Raw genomic sequence first — 20,058 nt, 5'->3', positions numbered from 1 at the left:
CTTCTCCATGCAGCACCCCCAGCGACGTGAGCTTGGAGGTGGAGAGCTTGCAGGCTGTACTCTGGGGCAGCATCCCCTCTAAGGGTCCGTGTTCTCACATCCCCCCAGGGGAGAAAGGGCCGTTGCTAGCCCCAGCTATAAAGAAGGAAACTGGATCTTAGAGGGCTTCCAGCCCTTGCCCAAACTCACCCAGAGAGAAAAGGGGTGTGGAAACTCCACTTAGAGGTCTGTGAAACTGTACACTTGGGCCTCCGTCCACACTGCATAGCTCCAACCCATGCTAGAAACCTCCCTACAAGTGACACCTTGATAGACTTGGGAACAGGGTCCTCTCCTATCTCTCCCCTTGTAATCTGGCCTGTGACTCCTGAGACCCACCAGATCTGTAGTGTGTGTCCTTCCCTGCTGGGAACCACAAGTGGACACTGAGTTCTGGTCTTTTCTTGCAGGGGGCCGAGGGGCAGAAACCAGGATTTGGCTACGGAGGCAGAGCTTCCGACTATAAGTCCAAGGGATTCAAGGGGGCCCATGATGCCCAGGGCACGCTCTCCAAAATCTTTAAACTGGTAATGTACCTTCCCTCCTGGGGAAGGGCTGGGGTCCTCCACGGGGAGGCGGGGCTCGGTACGTACAGTGTTTTCTTACTGTGTGTGTCTCCAGGCCGAACTGTATCCCAGCACAGAGGCCAGGGAGTAGAAACAGGCTCAGTTAAAAGACAAGTTCCAGAATCTCCAGCTAAGGGTCACTGCCGCCTCCTGCATACCACTGACAGAAACATGGGTGGGGAGCAGTGAGCGTACGGAAGCCAGACAAAGCGGTTAATAACTTAGCCTTGAAGGAAGACAGAGCCTTATGAATCCTGCAAGAGCGAAACTCTGTTTGCAGGATGTAGTTGCCAGTCTTCTCTGTACCAGACACGAAGTCATGGCTGGGGCAGGGGAGGGGGGCTCAAGGGGGGCTGCTCTGTAAGTCTCACTTCATTCCCCGCTTTGATGCTTTCTGTATAGTAAGTTTTAATAGTGTATCACTGCCATTAGCGTTTACCTTGTTATGGTGGGGTTGACTCCTGTTGGGCAGAGGGAGAATTACAACAAAAGGAAAAGAGACCAGCAAGACTGTGAAACTTTTGTTTCATCTTTAACACCTGTGTGAGCTCCTCGACTCTCTGGGCTACAGAGTGGGTCCCATGTCTGACCCCAGGATGGGGGCGGTGCAGATCTTGGGATGATGTCTCTTAACAGCACCTTGGTCACTTTTTGTCTTTTCTGTTTGGGCAGGGAAAGCTTCTATCCATCTTGAGAGGGGCAGACAAGCACCAACCTTCATGGATAGCTACCGGCTTGAGGCAATTTTAGTAAAATCTGTGAAAGTTTTCACATGGGGCAGCTCCTGTCTCCTGGGTCCTTAGGGGCCGGGTTAGCCCTTACCCTGGGTTGTTTTGTGTGCAGGTCCCGGAGCAATTGCCACGAGTCCTGGCACGTAGGAGTGGTGACCTAGCAATGTTTTAATGCTATCTTTCCCATGTGCGGCACCTTATGGAATTGTTTTATGAACCTGTGCCCAGCACTTTGGGATGGCGAGCCTCCCATCAGCAAACTTTTATTACCCCCTTTTTATATGTTTTAGCTTCTCAGGCAAACAAGATGTTTTCATTTGGAGAGTAATTTGGGATCTCTGGAAGGGCAGCTCTGGGATGAGGGGCATAGCTAGGGCCCCCCATTCATGGGGCATCAATAGCCCAATTACTCCCCTGTCTGTGTCTTGGGTTTCTCTGGCTTTTACTGCCCCAGTCTTCAGGTGCCCCATGCAGTGTAGAATGGCCACTTCCATGGGGTCCATACAGCATCTAGAAGCTGTAAAATTTTTTGTGCTTTATCTTCTTTCCCCCAGCCTTTGGGAGCCCTCTTTTTTATATTTGGGTCAGTACCTTTTTGTCTTTTGTCCGCACAAGAGCCTTTGTCAAGGTGGTTAGTTCTGTCTTCTGGGCTGAGGTTCCGCGAGGCAGAGGCTGGGCCTCTACCACAGCGCCGAGTCACCACTGCACATTCTGTTTGCCAGACCCCTTTTAGCACAATCGTGCAGTCCTGAAGGGGGTCCTAGTCTGACTGGAAGCAAAGTGGCCGGGTTGAGAGTGTGTTGTCCTAGAGGTATGGTGGGAATTTCACATAAGGGCCCCTGATGCCCAGTCATCCTCGGATTTGACAACCAGTGGTGTCCTTTCTGGGCCATCTAGGCTATAACTGAGGGTGGTACTCGGATGGCCAGTTGTTATCCCAAAGTCAACTTATTATCCTTCTGCATCAGCAGCATGGTGGCAGCAAGCATCCCAAAGCATGGGGCCATCCTGCGGCTACCGTGTCTGTTTGACAAGTGTGTCCTTGGACAATGTCAGGACCCCGTGACTTATGGGAAGGAAGGCTTGATAATGTCTGACAGTCCTAAGGCTGGGGCCTGAGTCAGGGCCTCTTCTATTTGTTTAAATCTTTTTTCCTGGTCAGCTTTCCTAAGGTGCTTTGTTTCTCCCCCTTTGGTGACCTGTCTGAATCTGGTCTCCCCTGTTTGTTTTTGTTTTGGGGTTTGACCTGTGTCAAGCTCTTCTGCTGTGTTACTTCCTCTGCTTGTAGCGGTGGCCTCAGTGTCTCACTGGCCTTTACTTGTCAGCACTTCGGCTTCCACTCAGCCTTTTCAGGAGCACATTCAGTTTTTGTCTGCTGCTATACCTGTCGCCTAGTTTTCTCTCACAGCTGGACCATTGTCACATGTTTTTCCTGTGGCGCATGATTCAGCTGTGTAGTCTTTTTACAAAGGAGGCACGTGCGCCTCGTAGCTTTGTCTCTGTGTTACATGGAGTTGTCTCTAGGGTTACCTGTACTTGATGTGTTTGCTTTCTCTCTGTTGCAGTCACCTCTCTGCCTCTTTGGCTTGTAGTTGCAGCTCTTCCAGTGACCATAGAGCTGCTTGTTTGTTTTCATGTTTTTAGTTGTCCCAGCTTTAGCCTTCATGTGCAGGGCCAGTTTGTCTCTGCTTGACGCATGTGTGGGCTCTCCTCTGGCATTTGTCTCCTCAAGCACCCTCACCTCTTGTGCTTGCTGCTTTTGCGTGTTTGTCTCCTCCACCCATGTACACAGAGCCTGTAGTTCATCCTTAGTGCTACCATGATGGCACCCAGTTGTCTGCCGCCACAAGCTCCATATGCACCCCCTTGTTGAGGTGTAGCCTATTGTGTTGGTTGTCTCCACCTACTAGGTCTTGGCTTGGATCTTTGCCTCTAATCCTGCCGCAGTGTTGTAGCTCTTCCTAGATGCTGTTTTGCAGTCGACTGTTGTTTCTTTCCCATTGTGCTATTTCCTCTCCTATGTACCATTGTAGTTGTTGGTTTTTAGCTGTGTTTGTACCTCGGTCTGAGTATGTTTCTCTGTCAACTGTTTTAGTCACTCTGTTTCTTTCATCTTGCTGGTGGGACCGTGTTGCCTTATTTTGACATGTTTTTTGAGCCTCCTTGGCCTCTTTGGTCACTTACTGACTTTCCTCTGTCCCATCATGTAGTCACGGCAGCGTGCACATGTGTTTTTGCCTTTGCCTGTATTTCGAAAGGGAGTCATGTGGATTCCATGCACCAGCACTCTGTGAGGGGCATTGTGCGTGCAGCACCCAGCAAGTTCCAGCTCCCTGGAACTGGGTGTCAGGTGGGGCGGCTGATCTCCACCCATGAGGAGGCCCCTGCTGGGCAGAGGGGATGGCTTGCCTGGGAGCAGCTGGTGGAAGCCCCGAGGAAAGGAGCAGTCACAAGAGCCAGGCCACAGGGAGGAGGGAGGATAGCTGAGGCCCCTGGTGGTGGGAGTCAGGAAGCCCAGGATGTAGAGGGCTGTAGGCTACGTGGATCTTGTGCCCACGCAGGCCCAGTGTTCGTTAGCCAGTGCCCCAGCCCCTGAGCCCGCCGACACTGAGACTCTTCATTCACAAAGCAGGGGCCCTATGTCAATTTAGCTTACAAAATCATTGAGAAAACAAAATGTAGTGATAAGGCAATGCCACGGGCTTGGCTCCATCCAGGACAGGGCACAGTGTGAGCCTGCAGGGCATCTGGAGCTCAGGTGTCTACTCTGTGCCCCACTTTCCTCTGTCTCGTGGGCCTCCTGCCCAGGGAGTCCTGCAGGTGAGGGGCACTTCAGCCCAACTTTTATTCTGAGCCCAGCCCCAAGCTCCTGCATGAGGAAGTCTGCCTTCTGCAATGCCAAGGAACTTCATGTCCCTGGGGGCTGGAGTACTACAGCCAGGACACCCTGGACATGGACAGGGGCTGCCCTTGTAGGATAGGGCTCCCTGGGGCCCCATACCTCTCAAGCAAGGACAAAGTCCCACAGCTCTGGGAAGATGGGGTCAGAAGAGCAGTGGAGCCAGGCCCAACCCGTCCTGAGGTTCAGCCTCCGTTCACCTGCCACGGCCACCCTCAGGGCCTTACCCACCTGCCCCCAGAGCCTGTGCCAACAGCGGGCCTCATTGTCTATCCACTTTACCCATACTTTAACTCTAGGGTACTTAGTATACAGAGGGCCCATCTGGCCTCTGTTCGTCTGGCCTCTGTTGTGGCCTGTGGAGGTGATAAGGATGTCCAGGCAAGGGTCTCCTGGGCTGCTGACACAGGAAGGTCACAGGCCCTGCACAGAAAGAGTGTTTACATAAGCATTGTCTCAACTGCTCAGAGGCCAGAGGCATCGAGCCTGGGGAAAGGGCCATCCTAAGGTGGTCACTGTCTCCAGAGGGAGGGGTCTCTGGAGGAGCCCAGGTGACCTCTGCTCCTGGTGGGATGGGCGCAAGCTGGCAAGAAGCAGCCCCACCTGGCACAGGGGCTGGGACTCCGGCTGGGTGTGCACCCGAGGGCCAGGCGGAGTACCTGGCCCAGATGCCTGAGGTGGCAGAAGGGACAGAAGGGAGCAGGCTTGTGTTCTAGAAGGGTGAGGGCCACAAAGTGAGCAAAATAAATTCCGCAAGAGAGAAGGATATGAGGAGTTACCACGCACAGTGTGTGAGAGAGTGGTTACAGCACCAGAGGGGGTAGCAGGGAAGACCAGGAGGGGCAGACAGCTCATTGCGAAGACTTGAAGGACGTGAGGAGTCAGCCTTGCACAGGTGGGAACAGCATTCTGGGCAGAGGAGCAGAGTAGGAGAAGGCCTCGGAGGGCTCAGGAGGAGGAGTGGTGACAGGCTGGCCCGGGGTGGTGGGGAGAGTGTCCTGGGAAGGCAGATCCTGACTCTGTCCCTGAATCTGGCACCAAGCAGTTCCAGGGGCTAAATGACAGGTGTGACCTGCATGCTAATGTTGAAGTCCCAATCACGTGTCTCTGGCAGAGACGAGGGAACATGGTGACAACTTGGGGTTCTCTGGGCTGGATGCAAGAAGAGGCCTTGGGGTTTATACCTACCCACTAAGGGGTTTGGCGATTGATACATGCACATTTCAGGGAGCCGAGTGAGATAAGTCACCGCCTTTCACAGGAGACAGCTCCCCGCCCTGGGTCAGGGCTCTGAGGAAGAACTTTCTGTCCCTGCATCTGAGGTCATTACTGATGGCCGTCGCTGTCACCGAATGAACACAGTCCGAACTGCTGTCCCTACTTAACCTGTTGTTACAACAGCCGGAGGTGCCATTTTCACTCACTCGTGAACAGACGAGGGAGCTGCTCCCCTGCGCGATGTGCTGATATGAAAAAATCACTACTATAATTACTTAGGAGGCTCTGCAAAGTCAGCCTCCTCACCCACCCAGAGACACACAATGAGGAAGACAGAAGCCAGCAAATTGGAGTTCATCGGTTAGGACAGTAAAGCATAAATCTATGACCTACAACACAGGGTCAACAAAAATTCAAGTCTTGAACAATTCCCTTATTGTCTGTTGTGGTGAGAAGTTAGCATTCCCGCATGCGCTCCTGCAGACGAGGAAGGGCGGACTGTGAGGGCAATGGAGATATGAGCATGTCCTTGCACCCTGATGGCAGCATCCAGTCTCCTGGGCTGGGATCCAGGTGTGACAGACGCACTCCTGACCCTTATTCCGCGTACAGCTTTTCCGCTATGTGTCCTCAAGTTCTGGCTGCCGTGTGTTTAGGAAGCTAAGTTTCTGCGGCTTCAGGTCTCAGGTGTTACTGCTGATGAGAAAGGAGTCTGGGGTTGCCTGGCCTGATCTGGAAATGTCCACTGGGCTTGCAGCCAACTCGGTTTGACCCAAAAGGGCTCCACTGTATGTGGGTTGCTCATGTCTGCCATGAGATTTATTCACTTAAAGATCTATGCTCTTGCCTTGTCCCTGTGACACTGAGCCCCGGGCACCCTGGAGGTGGAGGTACAGACGATTCCTTCATCAAACTGTTACTGATAGGAAACTCTGACCTCCTTGCTCACACTTCCTAGTTGCTGATCCAGACATCAGGGTTTTAAAATATGTGGACAAATGATCTGGAGTGCAGCACAAATGGTTGTTGAATTTGGCCACCTAATCTTTAGTTCCACGTGTTGTGTGTGTGTGAGCTGCTGTCTGCCCAGAAGTCAAGATGTGTCCATGGTGCGTGTGTGTCTGTGTCTCAGCCTGGCCCTGAGAGGCTCTGTGGGCCACACACAGGTGATACACAGCATGGCCCTGCTTCTGGGGAAAGTTGGTCAGGAAGAGCCTCAAACGTGCGCCATGAGTGAAAAGGAACTGAGCCGCTGCCGTCTTTATGTCAGGGAAGGTGTAGGCAGGATTCAGAACTCAAGGTACACCCCAAGGCAATTCAGGTAAGAAAAGAAAGTCAACCCAAATATTCAAGCAAGAGGACCTTCCTGATACACTCTGCCTTGGGTGGATGGGACAATGGCAGGGTGTAGAACATCAGTGTCTCTGAGTGACCTCAGCACTGGCCAGGAGATCACCCTCCCTGAACCCCCTGGGCACCCAACCCATGCCTGGGTGCCCCAGACCACCACATCTATACCCAAGAGCCCCACATGCTGGCACCTGCCCCATTTCCCAGGCTGTCCTGTAACTGCACTCCTCCGAGAAATGTGGGCCTGTCCGATCTGCACCACTAATCACTGCCCGCAACCTAGCGAGTGTCAGACCTGCTGAGATCGAGCCATGCTCAGGGGACAGAGGCCCGGCCGGTTCAGAGGCTCTGCCTGGAATACGTGGTCCTTGGTGACATGTGTAAGAGTTGCCCACTGGTCCTGCCAGATGCTTGATGGCCGGAGCTGGCCATGGCCCATAGCACAGAACAGCTGTGCTGAAAGCCACACATTTCTTATGCATAGGTAACGTAGTAAGTGCAGCTCGTTTTCTTAAGTATGCTGAAGTTTTCCCCTGAAGTTCTTTCTGTAAGATTTGTAAAATTTTTAAAAGTTTCTATTATAGTTCAAGGGAAACTTTAGCAAATGTAAACAAATTTGAATGCATATGGTTACAATTAAACTTTACTACATAAAATGCCCAAGTGTATAGCTGACCTCCTGTGATCAAATGGCGGGATGCATTGACAAGGACAGTGTGTTTCTTTGAAAAGCCCCCCCAGCGACGCGGAGGAGGGTTGGCGGCACGCAGGTGGCCATGTCAGGGACCCTATGGCACTTACTGTCACTGAGACTGCTGCTGTGCCCTGCTCTTCTCACACTGCTGGAAGTGGGCACCTGGGTGTGGGCTCTGATTTGGCATCCAGTACTGCCATCAGGACTGGAGTTGACAGAACCGTCAGGTCCTTCTGTAACTTGGGAACCGTGTCTTATTCCCAAGTGCAGAAAGGGAACTTCTGCCTCCTGGAGTGTTCTCTGCAGCTGTGGGTGTCGCCTGGGAGGAGCAGTGGGTGCGTGCTTGCCGTGGGGCCTGTTAGCTTCCTGCCCTCAGGAGGAAGGAGGAGCCAGGGCCCACAAGCACAGGTCAGATGGCACACACAGGTGCAAAGCACAAAGAGGGAAAGGTGAGACAGAAGCCACCATGTTGCCACTTCCCCTCCTGGGTCCCTTCTGCCTGCTGGTTGACTTTGGGAAAATGACTCAGCCCCTCTGACCCTTTGACCCCTCAACTATAAAATGAAGATAAGAGCATATACTCGAGGGCTGGCTGTGAGTACAAAAGGGAAAACAGATGAGTGAAGTTTTGTTCCTAGTAGGTTCTCAATGAATGGTGGGGGCAGTGATAGAGAGTAACATCATAGGTCTAGCACTTCATTCCAAAGAAGCGTCAAAGAGTCAGAGTAGTAAGTCCCTCATCTTAGCTGTATGCCGTGAACCTTTCCACTCCAGCTCAGTTGGGCTGTGCTTTGTAAAACACTGTTTACACAACTTTCCAGGAACAAAGCTCCTCAAGGGGACAGAGGCCAGCCTTTAGGATGTGAGGTAGAGTCTCAGGCACAGTCCAGCTGCTCCAGGCGGACAAGGACTCCTGCTCCTGAGTCTCTGGCCTCGCAGACCCCTGGGAAGGTGGCTTTCCTAGGGAGGGGAAGGATCACTAGATGATTGCTTGCCTGAAAGGCTGAACTTCAAACATTTTCAGTTGTGAAAACATTTCTTAGATGATGCAGTCAACACACAGAAGCTCTTTAGCTTTCCACATGTAGGTGGGGAAGAGTAAAGTCCATGGAGTGAGCACCCATGTCTTAATCTGCTTACTGCTCTACAAGTATCTTTGGCCTCAGCCTGTATCATGAGTAACCCTGAGTGCACAGAAGCAGCAGGCCAGGTGACCACAGTGCAGGCCTGAATGCTATGCACAGCATCTTTCTGTTATCCATTGCCTCCTGAGGGCTCCCAGTCCAAGCAAAATCTTTGATAGGTCAATTTTTCATCCACAACCTGAGAAAAGAAAGGAAAAGCCAAGGAGAAAGAGAATAAAATTTGAATACAAAAAAAAAAGAGAGAGAAATGACTCCACCCAGAGCAGTACAGTTCCCCCAGGTCAGTCTGAGGGACACTGGGTGTAACAAACCAGCTCAGCTTCTCCAGCAAAGCCCACACCCAGCTCCCCTCCCACCACGGCCCACCTGGGCTCCCACTCAATCTAACTGCCCACTCTTCTCCTTTCCATTGCAAATTGTATTACAGTCGTCCCTTGCTATGTTGCGATTCACTTATTGCGGCTTCACTGTATCGCGGGTTTTTAAAAAAACTGTACTTACAGTAATTCATGATCTTCATCATTCACGTTGTAGTATACCTCACTGATGAGTACCCATATAGCATTTTACATGTTGCTAAAATTGCATAGGTTTAAGAGTGTAGAAAGTATTTAAGAACATATGAAGTGTTTATAAGAGTGTGGGAAAGGTTAATAAGAGTGTGGGAAAGGTTAATAAGAGAGTGGGAAAGGTTTATAGCAGTGTGGGAAGGGTTTATAAAGCCTTAAAATATACATAAATAATAAAATAAATATAATGCTGCTACTTCATGGATTTTCACCTATCACGGGGTTCTCTAACTCCCGAGATAGGTGAGAGATCACTGCAGTCCAGAAATCCACAGCAATGTGTGGTCTTCAGGCTCTCTCCATCAGTGTGGATATCGCTCTGTGTGAATGACTTATCTCGGCATGGTGCACAGGAGAGGAACACGGAGACATTGTGCCAGGAGAGCCACGGCCTTGCTGGGTTCTTTTCTGGGGCACATCCCACTAAATCTCTCCCAGTATGTCATCATTCCTGTGTCAGTTCACAGCATCCCTCCATTACCTTGGGCTCTCTAGCTGGAGAAATGAAGTGCTCCTACAAAGCACAGCGATCCAGAGAGCATCCACCCACAGAAATGCAATCAGAGCAGGCACCAGCCGTGAGCTGTCCTGCAACCCCAGCTCAAGTGCTTCTACTGTGTGGTTCTGCAGCTGCAACGAGCACTTGCTAAAGGAGAGTCTGAGGGGGAAAAGAAAAGTTTGCTTTGTGGTGCAGGTGCAGAGGAGAGTCCCAGGTGACTGGCAGTCAGGTGACCACAGACAGGGCATGTTGGTGGGCAGAGTGACACTCAGTGGGGACAGGCCATAGCAGCTCTCCTAACTCTGTCTCTGCCTTTTCCTAGGGAGGAAGAGACAGCCGCTCTGGATCTCCCATGGCGAGACGCTGAACCCCTGCCTGATCCTTACCGAGTCCTGTCCTCAGCTTCTTAATCTAATTGCCTTAAACTTTAATTCCACCTGCATCAATTAGCTAGCTAGCGCAGATCACCTGTCACCTAATCCTGCTGCATTGTGCACACAGTGGGCCAGGCACACAGCAACCTACGGCACTTCCAGCCAACAGTCAAATAGAGAAGATGAAGACAGATCTGGTGAAAACTGTCTTTTCTGATGAGGATGGCGTTTCCCCCGGGCCCTCCCCGCCCATTGCACACCAGGCCATTCTCCGCAGGTCCCAGTGCACAGGCGCCCCTCCCAGTTCACCTCCCTCCATCCTCGGACCTGTTTTCACCCTTATGGGGCATCCCCCGAGCTTTTGCCGACACTGCCATTGAGAAACAGCACCGTGAAACCAGAGAACACGGGCGTGGGGCGACTGTTATGATCCAAGCTTCCTTTGTTTTCTTTCCCTGCCATTCTCTCACCTAGAGCACATTTTATTTTTCCTAACAGGATTAGACAGTCAAGGAGTGGCTTCGACACAAGGGAGCTTCGGTATGTGGACGCGGGCTGGGCAGCTGTGAGAGTCCAGTGTGGGGCAGCGCAGAGGGGGCCCGGGCCGACTGCCCCACACCCCACCAGCTGAACTCGAGCGTGGCAGAGGGAGGGAAAGGAGGCAGATGGGCTGGGCGATGGCCCCAAATGGGAAACGGGACTGTGGGAGATTAGATGCTGAAGATGCGGCTCGTGTGGCCTCCGGATGGCACTGTCGCTCTGCACAGCAGCCACCTCGACAGCCACAATCAAGAACCCCGTTTCCCCACCAGAGCCCAGGCGGAGAGTCCAGGGAGATGGTGCATCTCAGAGTGGGACTGCAGGAGTTCTCTGAGTGTCCTCATGGTGTCCTTGGTCACTTCTTGATGTTGAGTGTGACCACCATGCGTAGCTCACAATGGCAGTGTTCACCGGCACACACTAACGAGCAATGAAAAGATAGCTTCCTGTCCTATAAGTGACCTTCCTTAGCGAGTGACCTTGGAGAGTGCCCCTCCTCGAATCACTAACAGAGACACAGGGCTGCGAGAAGCCTCTGCATCGACCCTCTTCTAACTTCTGCTGACTCCCGGTGTCTCCTGCTAACCCACTGACTCCTGCCTTTTGATTTAGCTCATCTTCAGAAACCTTCCTGAGACTCCCACACTGCACCATTCTCCCTTAGAACCAAGGTGAGGAGTAAATAGTCTACATAATGTCAGAATACATCTTTTAATCCCGTTCTAATTCCAAATGTTTAGTGTGGGTTTAAAGTAATACCTATTAATATATTAGAAGAAGGGAACAAAATTCTGGAAATAAACCCTCCAAATTTTCGAATGAGCACTCGCCCTCTACACTGATATCGGCTGAGTGAACTCACCTGTGGCTACGTCCGGGCAGCAGGGGCTGCAAAACGGGGCCATGGGCCCACATACTGTTCGTCAATATTGAAATGAAATAATAAACTTGCAATACTCTCTGCCTGGGTGTCTTAGTTTGTGTTTTGATTTGTAGAATGTGAGCACATGGCAGGTGCTGGTCCTGTCTCAGGAGCTGACGTTGGTGTGTGTGTCCTCTGGTCATGAGTCCCGAGCTCTAGAGGGCACTGTCACCAGATGGTTCCACACTAATACACAGTGGAGTGCGGTGATTGTCAAGGCGCTGACCTGCCAGCTCAGGGGGAAAAGAAGTTTCTATTAATCTGAAGACACGCTTCCTTTTACCAAGGGACTCGTGAGTGCTAGGCAAGTGCTCTACCCCAGAGCTATGCCCCAGCCTTGAAGACATGCTTTAAAGTCTTTACATCTTGTTTTGCCAGTGTAAACACCAGTATAAATGCGAACCGAGGAGCCCTGAAAAAGTTACGCTGTCACATTTTCTCTGGCACAGAGAATGACACCATTAAGTGGTTTTTTTCTTTTGATTACAGTTGCCTTTGGTTACAGGACTTTTTTTTTCAAACAGATAAGCTGAAAAGCTCTTTTACATCATGTGTTGCTTTTAACAGAACCATTGGTTCTGTTCTCGGTAGCTGCTGAGAAACTGTCCTCATTTGTGAGCCCTGCTCTAGAATGACTGGGATTGCAGAAGCCCCTTTTTCTGGGGCATATTGACCCCACCCTTGACAAAATAACCTGAGTACAGAGACACAGGAGCTCGGAATGTACCCATTTGGGGGGCGGTGCCATTTTCATACTGCAAGCACAGTTGACTGACTCAGAACCGTGCCTCCCCCCTCCCTCTTCCCTTCTACCAAAACCACTCCCAAGGGAGGGATGCAGGAAACTGTGCAAAGATAATCACACTTTATAACGTTGTGTTCTTTCATTGACACATCTAATTTCATCTTATACATGTAGGAAATGTATGAAATCATAAACCAAGGGCATATTTTAATGTAGCATTTGCCACGATAATGAAGTATTCATATTATATATATATATATATGTTTTTTTTTTTTTTAAATACACAAAGCAAAGAAAGTGAGCCCAGAGCTGTGCTCTCCCTGTGCACACATCTAGAGAGGCTGACATATCTCCCCTTCGCACTGACTAAGAAGCTCTGTGAGAAGGGCTTTGGACTCCTGCAGATACAGTCCCTCTCGTGCCTCTCACGGCGTGGGCCTTAAGCACTGCTGTGGTCCAGGGGCACCATGAGGGCTGCAAGTGCAGGATCCCCAGCTACTGTGTTGTCGTGTTTCCAATCAGCTTGCACCTCTGCCCGTGCCACTCAACCCAGACCAAGGAGTGTGGGTGCCAGTGCACCAGAGGAGAGAGTGCTGGGTGTGGGCAGCGGACCTGGGCCATGAGGCCCCAGACATGGCTCAGAACAGAGGGTGAAGGAAGGGCCAGAGCGGATGGTGGAGGAGCTGAGGGAGGTCAGCAGATGCACGTTACTGCACAGTGCCGTGACTTTATAAGCTGTGAATGACTCACTGGAATTGGGAATTTGTAAGAGAGACACAAAAAGGAGAGCTAAGCCAGTCATTGAGTTTGGTGTTCAGTGAGCCTCCCAGGGCTGCCAAACCAGTACCACAAACAGCCTCAAAGCAAGCAGCTTTATCTTCCCAGAATTCCAAGGCCACACTCCAAGTGCAGGTGCCAGCAGGGCTGGCTTCTGGCAAGACCCTCCGTGCACATGGTGTCTTCTCCGTGTCCTCACGTGACTGAGGGAGATCGCTAGTGTCTCTTCCTCACATGATGCCAGTCTTGTTGGACTAGGGCCCTACCTCGTGACTTTGCTTAATCTTAACGATCTTCCTAATGCCCTTGACTCTAAAGACAGTAACTCTGGGCGTGAATCTGGGGGACACAATTGGGTTTCTCCCCCTCCCCCCCATCTTCCTTCTTTTACTTTTTGGGAAGACCAATTAAGAATCTTTATTAGAAAAAATGACTAGACCTAACATTCCTAAGTACATTTGTGACAAGAGTAGGTCACACAGGACTCACTGACAATGGTTTCTATATTTCAGTAGCATAAAACCTTATGCTTTCCAAAGGATAAAATGTCCTTTAAAAATAGGGTAAGAACTTCAAAGAGAGGTAATAAGAGAAAGCAGGTATCTTTTTTATTTAAAATAAAAAGTCATACATCGATATTATAAGAACACATTTTTTGGGCCATGAAATCCAGCTAAATAAATATGCAGATAGTGGTAGTAGCACCAGGTGCCTCCCCATTGGACAGGAAAGCAGATACAGAGAGAAGATACAGGAAATGTGGTGTTGGAGGTGTGGGCCACCTGTGTGAATCGGGATCAACAGAGACATAGGTGCTGCACACAGATGCAGACAGTGGGGGCACGCACGTGTATGCATGTACACACACACACACACACACACACACACACACACACACACACACGGCATCCCCAGCTCTGCCTGCCTGTTCGGTGGCCATAAGTACCCATCACCACTCAGCCTTTTGTTTCTAAATACCAATCTCCACTAGAGAGACCCCGGGCTTCTCGGAGAAAGAGCTGAGCCAAGGGCTGGGAAAACAATTTACTGTGTCAGAAAATAAGTAAAAAGGGCTCAAGGAATCATGGGACTGTATCAAAAGGACTAAAAATATGCCCTAAAGGTGCTCCTATTGGCCAAATCTGATTGACCATCAAAGTAAATACCCTAATGGGTTGTAACCAGTGGGATAAAAGAGGAGCTACGCCCCTAAACCAATACTAACAGAAGAATAAACAAATGAGGGGGACTTCCCTGAAAGGAGAATGCTGACTAGTAATTGCAGGAGCAATACAACTAGAGAATCACAGATAGTCCTCCAGTCACTGAATGGGGAGGACGACAGGACGCTAACGTGGGGGTGAGAATGGAAGAAGACCACAACTGCATGGTCTCAAAGTGTCTTACAAAATATGTTTCGGTTACAAATAGGGAAGTGGCTTCAGGGAGGAGATCTGGCACTGCCTCAACCAAGTGATTAGCATTATCAGCATCATAACTGGGACAGACAGCCTCCTGTCGCCCTGGTAAGGTACAACTGGAATAGATGGCCTGTCCGAACCACAAAGCGCAAGATGAACGACGTGTTCAGTGCCTAGCCTAAGCCTCTCAGAAATATCAAGGCAGTGTGAGCCAAGGGTAACAAAAGCTGAGCCAGTGTGATCCGAGGGACGTGACAGCTGGGTGCAATGCAGGCCCCATGCCGTGCAACTGTGCCATGAAGACATTACTGCTCAGACATGGTGTAATGTTTGAACGGGGGTCTCAGGCGACAAAGACAGTCATCTTTCTTCATCCACGTGGCACTGGCTCTATAGCTCCAAAGACACCAAACCCACAGATGCTCAATTCTCTTACCCACACCGGTGTCATATTTGCCTGTGACCTACACACATCCTCTTGTATATCTTGTCACCTCTCAATTACTTAGATATCCAAGACACTGTCGATGCTATGTAAACAGTTGCTATGCTCTGTAAGCCAGAGAAAAGTCTCTAGATATTTCAGTACAAATGCAAGTTTTTCTTCAATATTGTCAGTCAATGGCTAGTTGAATCTGAGGATGTGGAACCCACAGATACATACCTGTGACTATATACAGAAAGTCTTTTTATCATTCTTTCAACTGTTTCATAACTTTAAGGCTGCTTCAAGAATATAGCTGGGCATGATGGCACATGCCTATAATCCCTGCACTCTGGGAGGCAAAGAAGGAAGATCAAGACTGTAAGGGCCAGCCTGTGCAACTATATGACTTAGCGAGACTCTGTCTCAAAAGAAAAGTAGCAGTAGTAGTAATAGTACTAGTAGTAGTAACAATAATAATAATGGCTGAGGGTGTAACTCAGTGCAAAGGCCCTGAATTCAATCCCCAGTATTGCTTGATAAGTAGGTAAATAATTTTTCAAAGGTTGTACAGTGAATGAAGATTTTGGATTATTAACCTTGAGGAAGGTTAGAAAGGAACTTAGAACTGCAAGTAGCGTATCTTGAAGCAGACAGCTGGCTGTAGCCCATCTCCACACAAGACTCCACAGAATGCTGGCTGAGCAAATATCAAAAGAGCTGCTGTAAGTTAAGGGTAGGAATGCTTTCCCGGTGGAGACTGGTTACTAGGAGAACCAAGGTTTGCCCTGTACCGGTTACAAGACCATAGCATAAAGCCATCTCTCTTGGGTGGGCAGCATAACGAAACGGGGACAGGTGTTTTTGGTAGAATGGAGGCTGTGGGACACTGTATATGGGGTGTGCTTTCCTCAGGGACTAGGATTCAGTGAAGGTTCTAGTCAACAGTAAAAGCTCTCAATGATAGCAAGGACACTACAGATGGGACGAATACATTTCTGCTCACATCGGGAGCTGAGCCAAGGATGTCCCTGGGCCCTGGAATGAACTGACCATCTCCTGTCAATAAGCCTAAGCAGCTTTGATTCCACTTTTTCCACTCCAAGAAGCTGACTGGTTTTCTCTGGCTGCTGGCAGAGGACACGGTCCCCTTGGATGAGAGGCAGAGATTCACCATCCTTAGTATGATTAGGAGCCAGAGCATTGGCATTTTGTCAAAGCCCAGCTCCAATTCCCAAGGGACAACACAAAGGGGGCCTGGAGGGCCCTGCACACCATTACTGCGCTGCAGCACAGAAACTGCTTGGGGGCGGGGAACCCCAGGTCTTTCCTCCACTGGAGTCTGGACAGCAGGCCTGTCAGTTTTGCCTTAGAGCCAGACATTGTCTCGCTCAACTTGGTCAGGACACAAGTGTCCCTGTGCCACCTCTTCCTCTGAGGTTGTGCCCCACGAACAGCCTGGGAGGGGCACAGCCCGGGAGAGACCATCTGGAGGCATGTGGAGCGGGGAGGCCAGGGAAGAGCTGCCTCCCACACTTCACAGCCCTTCTGCTGAGCAGGACACAGAAGGTGGGGCAGAGAAGGAAGACAAGCGATGCCCTGACTTCACAGAGACCCCTGTCCTGTGGCCAGGCTGCCCCTCAGGCCAGGCCATCAACTCACACCTCAGTGTGATGGGACACCAGGCTCTGCGTGCTCGTGTCTTTGGTTGGGTTTCAAGGAGAACACTCAATACTTTCTAACCAAGAAGCTCATCTTATAAAACCATTCTAAACGTCAGGACAACTGTTGTAGTGGAAACAATGTTCTACAATCTGCCAAGTAGAACAAGCACCCTTCCCCTACCTACATTTCAAAAGCTGTCAAGTGAGAAGCTTCCTACAAACAAGCCTCAAGGATGGAGGTGGAGACTTTAGCATCTCTATCCCTACCCTGTGACAGGAAGGTGACCCGAGACACAGGTGTCCCTGTTACTTGAACAGGAGAACCGTCATAAACTAAAATCCCTGGAAAGGTGACACACAGTAAAATACATTGATATACTAAAGAGCTAGAGGCTGTGAGCTCACACTACTGGTGCTTCTGGGAAAGTCCCAAATCCTACCTACATCGGAAACAGGCAAAATGACAGCAGGCTTGATTTTCACAGCCACTCCTAAGTGGCCTTCAGACAACACAGGAGGCCGAGTCTCCCCGGAGGGAAGACAGCTGCACGGCTTGGGCCACTGCAGCCTGGGTCTGACTTGCTATAGACTCGGCACTGGCAGGCAGTGCTGACCCATAGCAGATGAATTAGCCAGAGAAAAGGACCTGCCATGGTCATCACTCGCCCCAAGCCCCAATAATATACAAGAGTTTTAAAATAATACAAAAACTATTTTTATTATTTTTAAAAGCCAGCACAGTGGCTTCTGGCATAACTATCCATTTCTAATACAAAATTGGATTAAATAAATATCATCCAATGTATAAATAGACCATGAGACAATTCTAAAGATAAAAAGAGAAGTCTTCTGTAAATTAAAAAATTAACTTTACATTTTCTTCAGTAGTGACTCAAGAACAATCACTATGGCATTTTAGAACTTGTCAAATATACAAATCTTGATTCAATACAAAAGTCTTCATGCTGTAGTGTTACATATAGAAAAAGATTAAATAGTAAAATCTTCTATAATTACTGTGTATTGCTCCTGACATTTGTACTAATGAATTTTTTCTTAGTGCTTTACATATTTATTAGTCATCCGTGTAAGAAACTGTGACGTGCCTCTGGGTAGGCAGCCAGCACGAAATGGAGTAACTGCGTGTGCTCCTCGGTGCACAAGCGTGTGTGGAAGGTAATAAACCCAGGGAGGATAAGCAATGACTGGATACAACCCAGGGCTCACGGGCCCTACAAAGACACAGAACACGTCACTGCCGAGGATGTGCAGGGCTTCTGACCTTGCAAGAATTCTGCCACTTCAATTTTTAGACAATAAATAATGTGCAACCAAATTTCAAAATGACATTTTCATTAGAATAAGGTAAAGATGCAGGAGCCCCAGATACAAGACATTACACTAGATGATGTCTTTAGGTTCTTTTTGAAATTTCATTCTAAAAATTCTGAAACATCTACATCAATACAAATTATGTGTAAAAAGAGAACTCTAGGTTCAGAGTATGGCTGCGCAATCTCTCCGCCATCTTCACGGGGCAACAGGCCTGGGAGAAGACGACACCAATGATCAACTTTGGGGTGAACTCTTTCGGTGGGGGGAAGGGCAGAGTATGGGCTATGAAATAAGTTTTAGGAAAAACAAAATTAAAGAAGCAGGCATGAGATTCCTAGAAACAGCAACCAGAAAGCAGTTGTATGTATCTTGTGTACTTTCTTATAAAATTTACATAAGCCTCTATGGTGGTCCTGTAATCTTAAAAGGTGAATTGTAATGAGCTGTGAAAGAGCTCTTTCCACACAGGAAGAATAGAAATCTACCTGTCAACATCTGTGTTTGCACAAACACACACGTCTCAACATACAAGCACGCACAAGAGTTCAGAGGAAAGTTCAGCACACTAGCCAGTCTTCCTTCTTCCTTGCAGTACTGGGGTAGAATTCAGAATTTGAGACTGGGTCTCAATGAGTCACTAAGTTGCGTAGGCTGGGCTCAAATTTTCAATCCTGCAGCCTGAGCCTCCCAGAGTGCTGGGATTACAGGTGTGCATCTCCACACCCAACTGTAGTACTAAAACTCACCATTTCTTTAGAAATGACAATAGAGGAAAGAGCACAGAAGGATGTACTAGTCCCACGTTCCGGAGCAAGTGCTGCTCACCGTGGAAAGAGCTGGCTAGTACATCTGCGCAGGCCGGCAGCAGCAGTGCGGCAGAAATGTGCAGACTGGTTTCTGATGAGTAGCCTAGCAGCTGCAGGCAGCACTCGCCACCCAAGTGTTCTCCTTACACACATATCTCAACACCTCCGGTATACAGGGGGTGCTCAAGCAGAGCTCATTGGGCCTGGGGAGGCATTTGAGTTTACTGCTTTGAAAGCATGCTTTGATTTCATTATTTATTTGTTTATTTATTTATTTATGGAGTTTTGAGATAGGATCTCACTATGTAGTCTGGGCCTGAACTCACTAGGTAGTCCAGGCTGGCCTTCAATCGATACCATCCTCCTGCTTAAGCCTCCCAAGTGCTGGGATTACAGGCATGTGCTACTATGCCTGGCTTCACTTCTATCTTAATCGAATAACCCTCTATACCTTTTGTCCATACTAGATGTCTCCTGCTATGTCATCTTTAGTTTTACATTCAGCATCATTGGAAAGGTAATTTCTGCTTTCAGTTTATTTCTGCACTGAAGAATTCCTTTATCGTGAACTTGGGTTAAGGACAGCTATGAACTCTGTAACAGAAACCACACCCTCAGCGTGGCAGTTGCTCAGGACTGCCGAGAGCAGGGGTGGCACCTGTGCAGGGTCCTGCTAACACACAGGACTTGCCGTCAGGAACCTGAATTTTAGCAAAGCCCACCTCAGACAGACATTGCAAGTGTGGATTTCCTTATCTAGAATTCACAGAGGCAAAGGAAAATGTCCTTAAAATTCTTCTCTGTTAAAAATACCTAAACTTGAAATTAATTCACATGCTAAAGTATTTTATCTTAAATATTTTAAAAGCAAAAAACCCCACCATATTTCTATTATGTTTTATATAGTTATTCCAAAGCAGATACGCTATGGTGAGATAGTTCTAAAAATATAACTCTCTCCCCTCAAAACCCTGGTTATGCATGAGGCTAGAAATCTCTTTCCTAAAACAACTTTTTAATCTACTATTGAAGTACAAAGATCAATCTTGTAAACCACAAAGATTCAAGTGAAATGATGTTGCTTCAAACACCTGATATTTCCAAGGAATGTTTTGCAAAGCAGCAGCTTTTATGATTATGAAGTAAATTCAAATAATGCACAAATATCTTATGTTTTCCTGCTAATGAATTAAGAAAAGACACAAATGGATTATTGATCTTTTTCTTTAAGCAAAATAAAAGTAGGCTTCAGGTTCACCTATTAAGGCCTTACTTAAACAACAATTAAACAGTAGAGTCACTAAACTATGCTCTGTATACAATTAAGAATTTAACACCCC

The 20,058-nt window shown here is 48.9% G+C and overlaps 1 protein-coding gene across 5 annotated transcripts in view; it reads left to right on the top strand.

Annotated features, from left to right (window-relative positions):
- Mbp (myelin basic protein) overlaps positions 1-11,588 on the top strand; it is a 124,867-nt gene extending 113,279 nt beyond the window's left edge. For 3 of the 5 annotated variants that reach the window (XM_005373102.2, XM_013511536.1, XM_013511530.1), the window contains 2 exons: positions 450-566; positions 10,033-11,588. In XM_005373102.2, coding sequence (XP_005373159.1) covers positions 450-566; positions 10,033-10,077 — 162 coding nt within the window. In that variant the 3' untranslated portion in view covers positions 10,078-11,588. The remainder of the gene's footprint in view (positions 1-449; positions 567-10,032) is intronic. The other 2 variants (XM_013511546.1, XM_013511541.1) reach the window with 1 other exon arrangement.
- Positions 11,589-20,058: the final 8,470 nt, after the last annotated feature.

The sequence above is a fragment of the Chinchilla lanigera genome, unplaced genomic scaffold (assembly GCF_000276665.1).
Source record: "Chinchilla lanigera isolate Chin_1 unplaced genomic scaffold, ChiLan1.0 scaffold00001, whole genome shotgun sequence".
NCBI lineage: Eukaryota > Metazoa > Chordata > Mammalia > Rodentia > Chinchillidae > Chinchilla > Chinchilla lanigera.
The sequence above is the reverse complement of the archived record's forward strand: the minus strand, read 5'-3'. Positions and strand labels throughout refer to the sequence as shown.